This window comes from Equus caballus, chromosome 16, assembly GCF_041296265.1.
Source record: "Equus caballus isolate H_3958 breed thoroughbred chromosome 16, TB-T2T, whole genome shotgun sequence".
NCBI classification, from domain to species: Eukaryota; Metazoa; Chordata; class Mammalia; order Perissodactyla; family Equidae; genus Equus; species Equus caballus.
The window spans coordinates 98,432,060-98,448,719 of NC_091699.1; the positions used below are offsets into that span (position 1 = coordinate 98,432,060).

The window sequence follows — 16,660 nt, forward strand, 5'->3', positions numbered from 1 at the left end:
AGCAGCAGAAGGTCTGTTCCTCTCAAGCTTAAGCGCACATTTTTAAATCTTACTAGAGCAACCACGCTTTATTTACTTTAAGAAAAAGTACTCTGTGATGAATGTGAGTCTGGGCATGTGCCTCCATGCACACACATGGGTCACACATAGGGCGGTATCCACACACGCTTTGAAGTCCTCACTGCTCCAATGGTAGAAGAAATAAAAAGAGAAAACTTGCAGTCTTGGTCAAAAACAAAATAAACAAGGGGCTGGCCCCGTGGCCTGGTGGTTAAGTTAGGCATGCTCCACTTCGGCAGCCTGGGTTTGCGAGTTCGCATCCCGGGCATGGATCTACATCAGCCATGGCTGTGGGAGCATCCCACATATAAAACAGAGGAAGACTGGCACAGGTGTTAGCCCAGGGCTAATCTTCCTCAGCAAAAACATAATAATAATAAAAATAAAGAAGATCACTGCCAACATAAATGCAGCCAAGCTCCACATTCACAGCAGGCAGAGTGGCCAAGAGCTTATACCTCACAGTTTAATAATACTAAAGGTGCCCCATGTGCTGTGGAGACAAGAGCTGGTCTCACAGCAGGGAACCAACGTACTAGAGAAAGCTGGAACGGGTCCCTGCTTATTGCAGGAAACATTTAAAAAGAACTACTCTATGGAAATATACAATCTAACATCAAAAGAGGCAGGAGTAAGATGACAACAGAATTGTGGGTTTGCTTGCTGGCTGGATGGGGGCATCTTCAGCACCTCCTGGGCCAGAGGGCCCCAAGCCACCAACAAAGGTCTGTAGGAACCTGAGGCACAGGAGGGCTGCGGGGAGGCGCAGGGCTCGGTGAAAGCAAGCCCAAAGCCACTAGACAAGAAGGGTGGATACTGAGAGAGAACAGAAGGAAGATTGCTGCACTCAAAACTGAGCCTTCAACCCCAAACTCTAACCTACAAGGCAACCGATGCTGACACAGCCCAAAACATCAACATGTGGAAAGGGATTCACTGCTTCACTGTAAAATAAGCGTGTTCACACACCCAAAATATGAAGAAATAGCCCCATAAAAAGAACAAGAAACTAAGAAGCCAAAAATAAAAGAAGAACCGGTGTCTATGAAAAAGAGCCAATAACAAACTCTGTACCGTCACTGAAATTAAAAGAACAGCTGCGATAAACTCTAGACCAGACACAGTCAAAGGGGCAACTAACGAACTGAAAAATAAACACATAAATGGTACCAGAACTGAGCACAGAGATAAAGAGAATATTAAAGAAGAATTAAGTGACAGACAATAGACTGAGAGATCCCAACACAAATCTCATGGGACTTCCAGAAAAAGATGACTAAAGGAACTGCACAGAAACATATTCAAAGGAAAAAAGGGCTGAGAATTTTCCAGAACAAAAGAAAACTTGAGCTCTCTGACAGGAAGTCAACATTCCTAGTCACCTAACAGTGAAATCACAGAACGACTGGAACGGGAAGGAAGGACAGAAGCCCAGCAAGGGAGACAAGCGAGTGAGCAGCAGGCTCCTCAGCAACAGCAGCTCCCAGAAGACAAGGCCTTGAAATGCAAGGGAAACACGTCCGCAGACATGACACGTGCAGGACCTTTGACAGCAACCGATTGGTCCCCTTCCTTGCCGGCAGGGCGGAGGCTCAAGTTGCATCATGAACTAGAAACAGCCCCACCCTCCCAGTGCCCTTGCACCCCTCACCCGGCTGCCAGCACACCCAGCACGCAGACGTTTAGTCTCTGAGCCAATCTTGGGGGCAAGCCCTGGGCCTCAGCAGGCAGCTCACCCCTTCCAGGAACACGGCAGCCTTAAACCAACAAGCCCGTAATCCCTCTTACAACGGCTCCATCACACAAGCCACTAGGAAAGAAGCCTCTGCAGCTGATGCAGAAGGAGGAGGGGACACCCCTGGTGACCAGTGTGACATGCACAGGGCTGACAGCGGTCTAGGGGGGCTGTTACAGGCTCCTGTGCCAGGGCTCGTCTCAACTTGCCGGCAGGCTTGGTGTTCATGGCACGAGGTTCACGCAGCAGAGGGAGCTGCATTTGTGCCCGAGGGGCTGCCAAACCCAGACCCAGAGGGTCAAGAAACAGTGGCTGGAGCTCTCAGCACAGGAGGAAAGCCATCGGAGGCTGACACGTGGGCACTGACGCTAGAGGACCTACGGAGACCAGCAGCGGTGGGCAGCCTCTGCCTGTTTGGGGGTGGCCGGACCGCATGATGAGGGGGCAGCATCCTGTCCTTGAGATTAGATTCTCGGCCACCGAACACATCCTTTACCTGTGGCTTACACGTCACGAGCCAGGTCTCCTCTACGGCTGCAGTCAGAAAACAATGAGGCAGAAGCTTCAAGGATTCAATTAATCCAACAACAGAAAGCATCCATCACAAGAGCAGAAACTCCGATGTGGCTGAATCCCTCGTTAGAGAACAGAGCTGGGAGGGCCCCGCCCCCACTCTGTTCCCAATGCCAGGCAAGGCCGGGGAGCCGCCCATCCTGTTTCTGACCTGGGCTGTTCCCTCTGCCTGGAACCTCCTTCTTGGATTCACGTGGCAACTCTTTACTTCTTTCCAGTCTTGCCCACCTGCTGCCTCCCTGAGCGACCTTTCCCGCCATCCCACCTAAGACTCCTGCAGCTCTTTGCACACACACGTGCACACACCCTGTCTATACTCCTCCCTCCCTTTTTCCCCTGAGCAATTATCACACCCAGTACTCATCTGTTTGTTTCTTGTCGATCCTCCTCTTCTCCCACTAACGTATAAACTCCATGAAGGCAGAGAATTTTGTCTGTTTTGTTCACGAGTATAAAACCAACACCTGCAACATCACGGCCATGATCTCCAGCAGGAGACGCTCAACAAAAATGTGCTGAATGTGCAACGGGTCTTGTATAAACCTCCCGAGAGCTATTGCTCCTATAAAACCCTGTTAACTTTGAACTGAGGCTGAGAACCTCCTCTGCGATAATTGTTGCCTCACATGAGCTACATGCAGTGTGTCCTCTGTTGCAGAAACATAATCAGGCTTTCAGTTTAGGTCAGACAGTTCATATCAACACTCAGACAAAGCGTCCGCTGACAAGAGGACAGGGTGACACTTCGGCTTTCTAAATACAGAATCACCTTTTCTCAGAAGAGCTCAAAAACAGAGAAGAAAGATTGGAAAAAGTGGAGTGAAAACTTTATGCACTTCCACTGGAAGGCTTGTTCTCTATCATTTTCTCTCCTAAAGTCAACAAGAGCCACCTGGACAACTTTACAATTAAAGCGCTCTCTGCTCTCACTTGGGCCCACACCAGGAGCCTAGTGAGGTGAGGGCCACCTCTGCGGATCATGTTCTAACAGCCGCCTGTGTGGGCTCCTGGACACCAACAAACAGACTGTGGAGACAGAGGAACCCAGGAGCGTGTTTTCACAAGTGAAGTTACTGGTTTGTCTCCATAAAACTACAGCTAGCTCTCCATCATAACCACAGATGTCTAACCTGGAAAGTTAGAAGGCTCACTGACAGGAGAAGAACAGTTACATACGTGGGTGGGTCTAGAAACCAGAACGACCTAGATTCTACTCAGAGAAATAAAGGGCTGCACTGTGATAGCAGTTAAACCTCCACCTCCCATTTTCACTACAAACAGCATTCCCTGAACACACAACTCAGTCGGACCTCTGTGCCCTGCTCTCCAATGACAGACTACTCTGAGGCCAAGAGATTCGTGAAACAAGATGCAAAGATAATGGAAATCAGAGGCAAAAATTTGGTTTATAAAGTAAAGGTAAAAATTGACCTAAATTACCCATAATCACAAATAATTAATTACAATAATAGCAAATATCTAGAAGAGCAGAAAAGAAATTATGTAAAACATTAACCATATTTTCACTTATGTAAATCTATGTATAGTAATTTGCTGTGACCACAGCCCTGCTGGAGGTCTTTAACTAAATATAAAGTACTAAAAGGCAGGAGACGGATGCAGGCGGCAATGCTTCCTTTTCCCTCCAAACTGAACCTTCTCCACTCCATCCTCCTAAAGTGCAGCAAAGCCAGGACAGCGGGGTCCACGAGACCTGAGCCATTGCTGAGCTGTGCGCCCTGGAAATGACGGCAGCTCCCACTGGCCCCCCAGGAGGGCACCAAGTTACCATGATCTGGAAGAGAGGGCTCTTTTTAACAATGTAATAACTGAATTCAGGGCAACGGTGCACACTCGAAGATTTTGTACAAAATTTCTGTTTTCCAGAAGGCAGAAAATAGTCCTGATATCTGGAGGAAAACCACTTTTCTGCAGGAATGAAACGGTAAATCCTCCAACAAACCAGCATGAGCGGGTGCTGTTCTCAGGTGTCATTTGATCCTGGCACCACCTGGGGGGCCAGGAAATCCTGGCCCCTTGGAAGGAGGGGGTCTCCTCACACCTTCATCCCCCCAAGGTCTGCATCCCCTGGACACCTAGCTATGTGTGCTTTCTACAAGGCGGCCCCTTGATCCAGAACAGGAGTCTGAAGCACCACGCAGATAACAAACCATTCTACACCATTTTACTTAAGTGGCAAATTAAAGATTTAGCCAAGAGTCCCAGGTCTGGAAGAGCCTGGAAACCCTCCAGCCCCAGGCACGTTTCCTCAGGGAGGGCGGGCATCCTGGAGAAGTAGACCCAGCACGGTGGGTTCCGCTGGTGACAGGCCGTGTGGTGGGGCTGCTGCAGGAGACAAGCTGACGCCGGTTTACGTCATCAAAGACAGCGACACTTCCGGCCACAATCTGAGTTTTGCCCAAGTTGAGAGAGGAGAGGATTTGTCCCTGGAGAGAGGGTAGAATAGTTAACCACAACTTCCCTTCCAAATCTAAGACACATGGATCCTTGACTCATTCACTCAATAAACACTTGAGTGTCTGTGCACCAGCACACTAAGTAGTTTTCAATAAATATCCTTTTCACAATGACAGCTATCTCATTTGCAGTATGCCAACCCAGCAGCAACGTTTACAGCTGCACAGAGAGGGTGGAAGTCACACCACGCCTGTGACTTACACAGTGAAGCCTGAACTTGCACTCGTCTTCAATTTCATCTGCACTGTCCTCGTCAGAAACGTCCCCTTCCTCTGCATCATCTCCAAGGTGATAAGGCAACTTCTTGCCCTGAAACACAACAAAACACTCAATTAAAAATGAAAATAATTTCACAATAGCCAAAAGGTGGAGTAAGCCAAGCGTCCACCAGCAGATGAGTGGATAAACAAAATGTAGCACATGCACACGATGGAAAATTATTCAGCCATAAGAATGAAGGAAATTCTGACACATGTTACAATGTGGATGAACCTTAAGGTCACTGGGCCAAGCAAAATAACCCCATCACAAAAAGACAAATATTGTCTGCTTCCACTTATATGAGACACCTAGTGTCCAATTCATAGAGACAGAAAATAGAATGGTGGATACCAGCAGCTGTGGGGAGGGAGGTGGGAGGGGTTCATTCAGTGTGGAGTTTCAGTTCTGCAAGATGAGAGGACTTCTGGAGGTCACACGGCAATGTGAACAGACTTAACACAGCTGAGCTGTGCACTTAAAACTGGTTAAGATGGTAGGCAAACTTAACGCTACATGTATCTTACCACAGTTGAAACTTTTAAAAAGTGAAAAAAATAGAATGTGTTATCCCTCGGCCAACCATTACTTCACACTGACCAGAAAGTAGATAGTTCGTATCAGGGGTAAAACAAGGGGAGAAGAGACTTTCAAAAATGGCAGTTTTATTATTTTCAATTAAATAGATGCTATATTTACAAATAAAAGTCAGACCTGGCTTCTTTTCAAGAATATGTGACTCATCGCAAGGATCACACCACCCAGGCCCTCAAGAGTGGCTTGTCCTCCTACACAGGGCAAATGTGCCCTTTCCATGGATGGGCCATGTCCCCCTGCACCGGCCAGCTCCCTGTTCACAGACAACGCAATGAGCCCTGCCAGCTGGCACATGCCCCCACAACTGCTCACCAACCCACTGTAGGAATCGGGCCTTTTGAGAAGAAGGGGGAATTCTTGTATGAAAATGGTAAGAAACTCAAGTTACAGAAGACACTATGATCTCAATGATGTGTGAAAACTCAGAGAAAACTCTGGCAAGAAATATGGTCGATTATTAACGCTAAGTATCTCTAGGTAACAATGTGACAAGTTTTAGTATCTCCAGGCACCAGTGAGACGGGCGTTAGTATCTCCAAGTAACAGTGTGATGGGTGTTAGTATCTGTGGGTAACAGCGTGACAGGCGTTAGTATCTGTGGGTAACAGTGTTATGGATGTCAGTATCTGTGGGTAACAGTCTGATGGATGTTAGTATCTCTGGGTAACAATGTGATGAGTGTTAGTATCTATAGGTAACAGTGTGATGAGAGTTAGAATCTCTGGGTAATAATGTGAGGATGTTAGTATCTCTGGGTAATACTGTCACAGTGTTAGTATCTCTGGGTAACAGTGTGCCAAGTTTTGGTATCTCTGGGTAATACTGTGACAGTATTAGTATCTCTGGGTAACAGCGCCACAGGGTAGTATCTCTGATGAGGGCTCTGGGGCAGCTAACTGTCTGTATCACAAAGGGAGGTGACCTCAAGCAGCAAGGACTATTACCAGGAAACTGAGTGGCCCCAGGATCTCCTCGAGAAAGCAGGTAGAACCAGGCTCTGAGGCTAAGTGGCCAAGTCGTTGTGGCAAGAAGCCTCTAAAATACTACCAGTGGTTCCTACCTCTTGGTATTGATGCCCTTCTGCAACCTCTTCCCTCCTACATGCCTCCTCCTCAGATCTCTCTCCGTGTGTCTCTCTCTGGCTCTGGCTCTGGCTCTGGCTCTTGCTCTTGCTCTCGCTCTGATATTGTGAGCTGTGCCAAGGAGAGGCCCACAGTGCAAGGACTTGAGAGGTCTCTAGCCAAGAGCCTGTAAGGAGTGGAAATGGGCCAACAGCCACTAAAGTGGAGGTGGCTCCTGTCCCTGGTGAGCCTGGAGACAATGGTAGCACTGCTGACACCTTGGCTGCAGTCTCATCAGAGACTGTAGCAGAGGCCCCAGCTAAGCCACTCCCAGATTCCCGACCTACAGACACTAAGGGAGAATATATGCTTGTGTCTCAAGATGCTAATTTTGGGGGTAATGGGTTGTGCATTTATAGATAATTAATACGATCGCCAATCAAAATCATGGGGCAGAACTAACACACCAGAGTTACCACTTCAGCACGACTAAGCACACACTCACAGCCTTTGACTCCACTACACACGACAAACACCAGGCAGTGCTGCCAGAAAGTCTGCCCTTGGCCCTGAGCACAGCTGCCACGGCTGTGTGCCCTCGCTGAGACAGCTTCCACTTGGCCCACCTCCCCAGTCTCTTGCCTGCACATCTGATGTGGGGCAGGTTCACTTGACAGCTGGCACCTGGACCACGTGCCCACAGGCCAGCTCTAGGGGAGGCTGCAGAAGCAGACGTCCAGCATTCTGGGATCCTCTGAGGGGATTCCTCAGACAAGGAAGGACATCCATATGCACGGCAGCCAAACTGATGATATTCTAAATATCATCCCAGACCACCATCTGGACTGGTCTTCTCTCCACCGAGCCCCAGCGATTTCAGCTGCTTCTGCCCCGCACAGCACCGCTGTCCCCAGTGCTCTGGGTCTTCCTCCCTCTTCAGGACCACTACGAGTCAGGTCTTCAGAGGAGTCTCCTTCCCAGTTTCCCTGACCTGTCCTGAGACCCAAAGCTCCTGACTTTATTAGGTCCTCAGCACAGTGACGATTTCAAAGTTATTCAATCACTTATGTAACGAAAACAACATATATGTTAAGAATCCAGACTCTTGGAGTTTGGATACTTGAACATTTTCTTTAATTTACAGAGGGACATTTATAGGAGTAAAAAAGTGGGATTGAACTTGCCTTCATACTGATAATGTACTATTATATTCCTTATTTGTGTGAGCTATCTACAAAGGGAAAACAACATTCTTTTCTTTCTTTTCTACAAGAATACATAAAGATAGATGTATAGATTTATACATATAGATGATTCTAAATAAATATAGTGAAACGTTTCTTCATTTCCTCCTGTGTATCATTAATAACAAGGTAGCTCAGAATTAAGGTATTTATGTCTGTATACTATCACAGGTCTTATTGATACAGAAGGCTCCTAAAAAACGAATTTATTTTTCTTTATTTTGGGGGACAATGGTAGAGTAGCTATGATAATACAGCAGCACCAGAAATAAGGCAGGCAGCTGAGTGGTAACCAGAGAGATTCAGGAACTATGGACGTCGAGATATAAAACTCCTTTTATTTGTTCACCACCAACTATTTACTCAGAGTTGGCAGGCGCCAAGACAGATCTACACACAAGACATTTTAAATGTAGTGATAGCAGGTCCCTCTTTTGAAATAGCATCCAAGCCAATAGATTTTTCAAATGTTCAGCAGAACAGAGCTAACAAGCATGAGAAATAACATCAGCAAGCAGGGAACAGCAATCCTCAAGTGGTGCATTTGGCTCTGATACCAAAGGACGGAACAGAAAGCCCAAGCTGATGAGCAGGTGAGGGCAGGACGCTAAGCTTAAACACAGCTTCACTGAAGTGTGGTGAGCCTGAGGGAGCAGAGAGAGCTGCCCCCTCAGAGCACCCACAAGGTGCCCTCGATTTCAGCCCTTTCAACGTCTAGTCACAGGCACACCTCGGAGATACTGAGGTACCAGACCACCACAATAAAGTGAATATTGCAATAAAGCAAGTCACACGAATTTTTTGGTTTCCCAGTGTGTATAAAAGTTATCTTTATGCTATAGTCTATTAAGTGTGCAATAGCATTATGTCTAAAAAACAATGCACATACCTTAATTTAAAAATACTTTATGCTAAAAAATGCTAACCATCATCTGAGCCCTCAGTGAGTTGTAATCTTCTTGCTGGTGGAGGGTCTTGTTGATTGATCAGGGTAGGATGATCGCTGAAGGCTGGAGTGACTGTGGCAATTTCTTAAAATAAGACAACAATGAAGTTTGCTGTATTGATTGACTCTTCCTTTCATGAACGATTACTCTGTAGCACATGATGCTATTTGATAGCATTTTACCCACAGCAGAACTTCTTTCAAAATTGAAGTCAGTGCTCTCAAACCCTGCTGCTGCTTTATCAAAGTTTATGTCATATTCTAAGTCCTGTGTTATCATTTCAACTATCTTCACAGCATCTTCACCAGGAATAGATTCCATCTCAAGAAACCTCTCTTTGCTCACCCATAGGAAGCAACTCTTCATCCATTCAAGTTTTATCATGAGACTGCAGCAATTCAGTCACATCTTCAGGCTCCATTTCTAATTCTAGTTCTTTTGCTGTTTCCATCACATCTGCAGTTACTTCCTCCACTGAAGTCTTGAACCCCTCAAAGTCATCCGTGAGTGTTGGAATCAACTTCTTCCAAACTCCTGTTAATGTTGATATTTTGACCTCTTCCCACAAATCTCAAATGTTCTTAATGGCATCTAGAATGGTGAATCCTTTTTAGAAGTTTTTCAACTGACTTTGCCCAGATCCATCAAAGGAATCACTATCTATGGCAGCTATAAACTTACGAAATATATTTCTTAAATGATAAGATTTGAAAGTCGAAATTACTCCTTGATCCATGGCCTGCAGAATGAATGCTGTTAGCAGGTATGAAAAGAACATTAATCTCGTACATCTCCATCAGAACTCTTGAGTGACCAGGTACACTGCCATGAGCAGTAATATTTTGAAAGGATTCTTTTTCTGAGCAGTAGGTCTCAATAGTGGGCTCAAAATATTTGGTAAACCATGTTGTAAACAGATGTGCTGTCATCCAGGCTTTGTTGTTCCATTTATGGAGCATAGGCACAGTAGATTTGGCATCATCCTTAAGGGCCCTAGAACTTTCAGAATGGTAAATGAGCACTGGCTTCAACTTAAAGTGACCGGTTGCTTTAGCCCCTGACAAGAGAGTCAGCCTTTGAAGCTTTGAAGCCAGGCACTGACTTCTCTCTAGCTATGAAAGTCCTAGATGGCATCTTCTTCCAACAGAAGGCTGTTTCATGTACATTGAAAATGCTTTGTTTAGTGTAGCCACCTTCATTAATGATCATTGTTAGATCTTCTGGATAAATTGCTGCAGCTTCTACATCAGCGCCTGCTGCTTCACCTTGCATTGTTATGTTACGGAGATGGCTTCTTTCCCTAAACCTTGTGAACCAAACTCTGCTAGTTTCAGACTTTTCTTCTGCAGCTTCCTCAGCTCTTTCAGCCTTCATAGAATTGAAAAGAGTTATGGCCTTGCTCTGGATTAGGCTTTGGCTTAAGGGAATGTTGTGGCTGGTTTGGTCTTCTACCCAGACCACTGACACTTTCTCCATATCAGCAACAAGGCTGTTTCACTTTCTTATCATTTGTGTGTTCACTGGAGCAGCACTTTTAATTTCCTTCAAGAACGTTTCCTTTGCATCCTCAGCTTGGCTAACTGTTCGGCACAAAAGGCTTAGCTTTCAGTCTATGTTGGCTTCTGACATGTCTTCTTCACTAAGCTAAATCATTTCTAACCTTTGATTTAAAGTGAGAGACGTGCAACTCTTCCATTCATTTGAACACTTAGGATCAGTGTAGGGTTATTAACTGGCCTAATTTCAATATTGTTGTGTCTCAAGGAATAGGGTGGCCCAGGAGAGAGAGACAGACCAAGGGACAGCCGGGTGGTAGAGCAGTCAGAACACACACAACATTTGTCGATTAAGTTCACTGTCTTAAATGGATGCAGTTAGTGGAGCCCCAAAACAATTACGACAGTAAGATCAAAGATCACTGATCACAGATCAACATAACAAATATAATAACAATGAAACAGTCTGAAATATTTTGAGAATTACAAAATGTGACACAGAGACATGAAGTGAGCAAATGCTGTTGGAAAAATGGCGCTGATAGACTTGCTCGATGCGGGGTAGCCACAAACCTTCAGTTTGTAAAAAATCGATGTCTGCAATGCACAATAAAATGAGATGTGCCTTTAAAAGACACGAGGGCCATATTTTCTGCTAACTTTGTCTACATTCCTAGTTCTCAAAAGATACTTTATCCAGGCAAACAGGAAGAAAAGCAACATGAGAGAACATTGTTTTTCAATGCTTCTTTTCAAGAATGTTACTCCTAAGGAAAGAAGATGTAAACGAAGAATGACCGGGGTCTTCTTGCGGTCCCTTCCTGACCTGCATACTAGTCCATGCAGGAGTCACACTCAAGAATTAGATTAATTCACCCATGGCATATGGAAACATCAAGCTGCACGGCCCAGGAGGGCGGTCACTACTCTGTGACTCACAGCTGCAAACACAGGAATCTCGACCAGATAGTTTAGGTTTCTTTCAGCAGTAAAAGTCTACAGAAGATTACTAAGCTTGTTATTATTTTTGTCCAAGAGCAATTTTTGAACACTTTTTGAATACTTTTCAGGGGATATATGTGTGTGTATGTGTATAAACGTGTATACACACATATGGTTAGAAAGTGTGTGTGTGTTGCAGTTACAACAAACCACTTGCCAATCTCCAAAGTAGTAAGCAGCCATTCAAACACTGCCTTTCAGATCAGAGACAGCTCTGATGCTAAAGAAACAGGAAAATCAGCTCCCTTGTTTTTGTTTTAAATGAGAGTGTGCCCGTCCACAGATCTAGGAAATCTTGACGTCTGAAGAATGATACTACAGTCGTCCCCTGGTATCTGCGGGGGAATTGGTTCCAGGATTCCCCTGCGGATACAAAACCTGCAGATACTCAGGTCCCTTAGTCGGCGCTCCCTATCTGCGGGTTCCGCAAGCACAGATTTAACCAACTGCGAATTGTACACACAGTACATGATCCTCAATTGGTTTAATCAGAGGAAGCAGACGTGGATACAGAGGGCCGACTGTACTGACAAACGGACCTCAGCTGCCTTGAAATCCTCGCAGTCCACACTGCTTCACTCCATCCAGCAAGCCCCTCTGATCTTCTGGCTCCGATTTACCCTGGTGCCCGTCAGCCCTGGGGCATTCTGTGTCAGGTGACCCACAGCTCAGTTACGCAGAAGGGACTCGGTTAGTTCATATCAAATGTCTACCTTAAGTTCCACCGTCCAAAATGGGAGAATTTCAATTGAATCAACTTACTCTGCATTTAACCTCTGACTGCTGGCTAAAGACATTCAGGAAACATGGAAACATTGCAAGGCTGTAAGGTGACATTTAACGTTCTAGCCCAGCAACCTGTTTTCACCACAAGAGTTTGCTTTAGCAAGATTTCAAGAAGATTGACCTTAATGTCATCTCTTGCATTCTTCAGAGCTTTCATCCAAAATGCTTCACGTATACAAATGCCAGCAGCACCTCCTTGATGGATTCAGTCTAAAATTCTCATTTAACTGACAGAAGAACAGGTTTGGCCAATTCCAAAGACCAAACCTTCACCTCTTTCCCATCTGCCGCCCCCCAAAGTATGGCTGTGAAATTCACTATGCCTTGATGTCCCCACGCCTCCTATGTGAACGCTGGTGTTTGTACACAGCCCTTCTAGGTAAAATATAACCCAGTTTGAATATTAATACCCTACTGCTCTTCCTTAGGTTTTCAGTCTCAAAACAATACAATATTCAGGATGGTTTTACTCCAAACACACAAAATTAGCTGGAATTAAGTAAAATCACAGTCAGCGATCTGAAATCTCAAGGAACTGTCTTCCTCGCATTAATAACATTCATCATGGGCAGTAAATTCCTCCCCCAGAAAATCTGTGAAATGTGGCCTGCTCACCACACTCCCTCGCACACACACACAGGGCCTGTGGGGCCTGCGTCTGCGCCTGCCCTCTGAGCCGAGCCCCTCCACTTACACAACCAAGGCTGATCAACCGTGAAGACTCCTTTCTGACAGACAGTTATTGGAGCTTGAAATGGGAGAGAAGAATCTGAAAGAAATGCTTTCAGATATGGACTCAGCAGCCTCCGCCCCTACCATCCCCCCACTCCTGTTCGCACACTTCTCTCCAGCGTGAACCAGCACAGACTAAGACATTAAACATGTCCTCTCCTCATAAACACAAACCCGAATATGGGGTCGGTCAGTGACAAGCCTCCTCTGAAGAGGCCTGTAAAGGAGTGGGAACAAGGCACATCACAAACCTACAACCCTTCCCCTCTGCCACAATTATCATTCTGATGGACTGGGTCTCAGCCGCACGGGGCAGGAGGCGGCCGCATCCCGCAGGCAGTACCTTCACCAGGATCTTTCCTCTCAGGCTCTGAGGGCTCGGAAGCTGCTTGCTGTCCCCTGTGTCCACAGACGATAGGTCCAGCTTGTCCCGGAATATGGCTTTCAGGTACTGGGCAATCTTCCTCTGCTGCTGGACGCTGCAGTGGTTCTCAATGGACAGGATGACTGGGAACCTGAGGGCAACACAGGGAAGAGCAACACAGCCCACAGCACTGAGCACAGACCACCTGGGGTCAGGTCGCCCTGCACGCATGGGGTCTGACAGCCCTATGACAGCACCTGAGACCGGTGACGACCAAAATGCTCCAAAACAAGAACGATGAGAGATGCATTAAAACCTCCCTGAGCAAATACACTTTGCCAGGCACAATGCCAATCCACATGGGGTGACTTTGTCGAATATTTTGCACCACAAAAGAAAAACGGTACACACGTTGTCTCTTTTAAAGGAAGAAAAAGAAGAGAAAGTTTTAAGAGATAAGAAGCCTAAATATGTAACACTAAAATAATGTAATTTTGTCTTATTTATTCAAAAGTCTGGACATCTAAGAGACCACTTAATATTACTAAATGCAGATATTTACTCTAAAAATACATCACCAGCCCCTAGCTTGAAAATTACTATTGAGGATAAAGTAACATAATGGAATTTTGTTTTTATAGCAACCTGTGTCCAGCATTTCAAAATCATCTGTGTAGAATTAGATGCTAGTCTTTGCTTTAGGAAAGAAAAGAAAAAGTCAAGCTCTGTGCCAGCTCAGTTTCTGTGCAGAGAACACAGGCTGGCAAAGCGATCAGACAGCCGAGGACATGGGGCCGAGACAAAGGGGAACCAGGACTTGTTCTGACTTGGCTGTTTCCTCAGAATAAGAAATGATTTCAAATCCAGGTTAATTGTTTTTCCTAGTTTTCCATCACATATCTTCCAAAGTAACAGGCAATCTATTTTTTCCAGAGTTATAAGCCAATGCTTAAGTTGCCTATATATCCATGTGGAGGGAAACTTTACTTCTAGGACCATGTGACAGCAAGCTGTATGACACAGTCACACTCCGTCCCCATTCGTACAACCTAGCGCAGAGGTGACATGGAGATGGAGCAGGTTTAATGACCTGACCGCGTCTGTCTGCTCTCGTGTCCTCTCTGGGTCTACCCCAAAGAGTTAGAAAGAGAGGAAACCACAAACCAGCCACCGTGGTCGTCTGTGCAGCCACATCAGGGGGTCCCAGGGACGAATGTTTAAGCTGCCCACCCGCTCATGAAGAGCTTATTATGTCTGATGATGCTTCGCCGTGGGAAGCGGTGCTTCTCCCAGGGGAAGGGTGGCTGTCCGCACCCCCAAGGGACACTGTCTGGAGGTCACAGCATGGGAGGTGATGCTGGCATTTAGCAGGTGGAAGTCAAGAATGCTCTAACCATCCTGCATCGCACAAGACAGCTCACAACAGAGTCAGCTGGACCAAATGTCAACAGTGCAACAGGGAAACCTGGTGCAAAGATACAACTAACGTTGCAGAAAGAAAAGAGAAAGACTGAACTTTTAAAATGCACTAATCAAACTTATTGCCTGTTTTAATTTGAAGAACTTCTCTCCTAAGGACTCCCAAACTTAAAGCAAGCTCTGTCAAGTCACCAGAGGGTCCTCCGAGCACACAGATGGCAGGAATTCTCCAAGCTCTACTTCATACACTGGGAAAAAATGGCAGAATCACTTCATCAACTTGGCTGAGACCAGGAGCAATCGGGGTGTAAAGGTCAGAACCCACCCTCAGATCCTTCCACGCAGAAGACCCATGAACTCAGCCTGCTAAGCAGCAAGCATCTCACACCAGAACAGCGTTTTAACCTCACAGTTAGTTAATGAGAAGACCAAATGTTAATAATCTTAAAGACTACTAAGTTCTATAAAGTTAATTTTATGCAATTGTAATTTAAATTCAAAAACCATTTCTTGAATGTCTGGTATCTTGCAGGTACCTGCCAAGCGATGAAGAACGAATAAGACACTGCCCCCTATTTGCAATGAGTCCATGGTCTTAAAGATTGAAAAGAAGGCAAGAAACCAACAAGTATAAGAAGATGCTATGGGATATGCTCAGGGTGCTAAGAACAGAAAAAAGAAGCTTTCACATCGGCTAGTGGTGTCCGTAAGTCTGCCTACAAGCACTCTTGAAGATGGGCACAGATTGGGCAGGTGGGACAAGGCGGACAGGTGTTCCAGGCAGAGGGAACAGCATACATGAGGTAGGAGCTGTGAAAGAACTGGAACCACCAGGAATCCAAAGACAGTGGATGAAGGCAGGAGCCTGAGCCTCTGTGGAGCAGGAGGAAGAAGATGCTGGAGAGGAGGAGGGCCAGGCCTTCAGGGGCACAGAAGATGTAACTGTACTACAGGGAGCTCGTGAAGGACCCTCAGGCAAAAATCACAACATCACGCTTATATTTTCAGAAGGAAAACCATGGCACCAGTGTGCAGGATGACCCAGTGGAGAAGTGAGAATGAAGAGAGGCAATGGAGTCAAGAGATGATTTAGCAGTAGGTCTGACAAGAACTGGCTGAAGGAGAGTAGCTCCCAGTTTCTGGCTGAAGCCTCCAGTGGACAGCACTGCCCCCGACTAAAGGACTCGAGCCAGAGGGGCTTTGGCAGAAAGAGGAGGTGAGTCGTTTGGATAAAAGCCCAGAAAGCAGGCTTGTGGCTCCCTGTACCCGTGACAGAGGCCTCGCTTAGAGTAGATACTGTTAAATATCGGAATAAATGATGACATTTGTTGATCTTGAGGTACCTATGGGACACTCAGACAAATTTTCGATAGGAATATTTCTATATAGCTCTGAAACCTAGGGAAAACGTTCTGGACATATGATTAGGCAAATAACCAAAAAGTAGACCACAGACAACAACTTAGGAAACAGTGACAATTGAAAGAGAAAGGAAATAGAATAGGAGGTCACAGGCCAACAGAGAGCAAGAAGCAGTGACAGCAATAGAGGGGAGAAATGAAAACGAGAAAAGGGAGAAACTGAGGGAAAGACAGTAACATTATCAAATGCCAAGGAGGGTCAGGTAACAAGGATGCTTCCATATCTAGGGGGCACCCAGCAAGCCTGGAAACCCAGCTATTGTCACCTCACTGGACAGTAATGTACCATCAATAAATGATTCACTACGAACAGTAACCCATGTTTCCAGACTCTAGACACTCAGTACACCTGGGTTTACACAGCCTGAGGTCACTCTTGCAAGACCGTGCTTTGAGGAGGCAACGTCTTGGGAGCAAATAGGACAAGGAATCCAGGGAGCACAAGAAAATTCACACAGAGCCCATGTTACTCACTCACAGCTTGTTG

General features: G+C 45.9%; 1 protein-coding gene across 39 annotated transcripts in view; it reads right to left on the reverse strand.

Annotated features, from left to right (window-relative positions):
* PLCH1 (phospholipase C eta 1) overlaps nt 1-16,660 on the reverse strand; it is a 208,936-nt gene that overhangs the window by 40,199 nt on the left and 152,077 nt on the right. For all 39 annotated transcript variants that reach the window (XM_023621163.2, XM_070239200.1, XM_070239183.1 and 36 more), the window contains 2 exons: nt 13,313-13,484; nt 5,048-5,155 (listed from right to left, as the gene is read on the reverse strand). In XM_023621163.2, the coding sequence (XP_023476931.2) occupies nt 5,048-5,155; nt 13,313-13,484 (280 nt within the window). The remainder of the gene's footprint in view (nt 1-5,047; nt 5,156-13,312; nt 13,485-16,660) is intronic.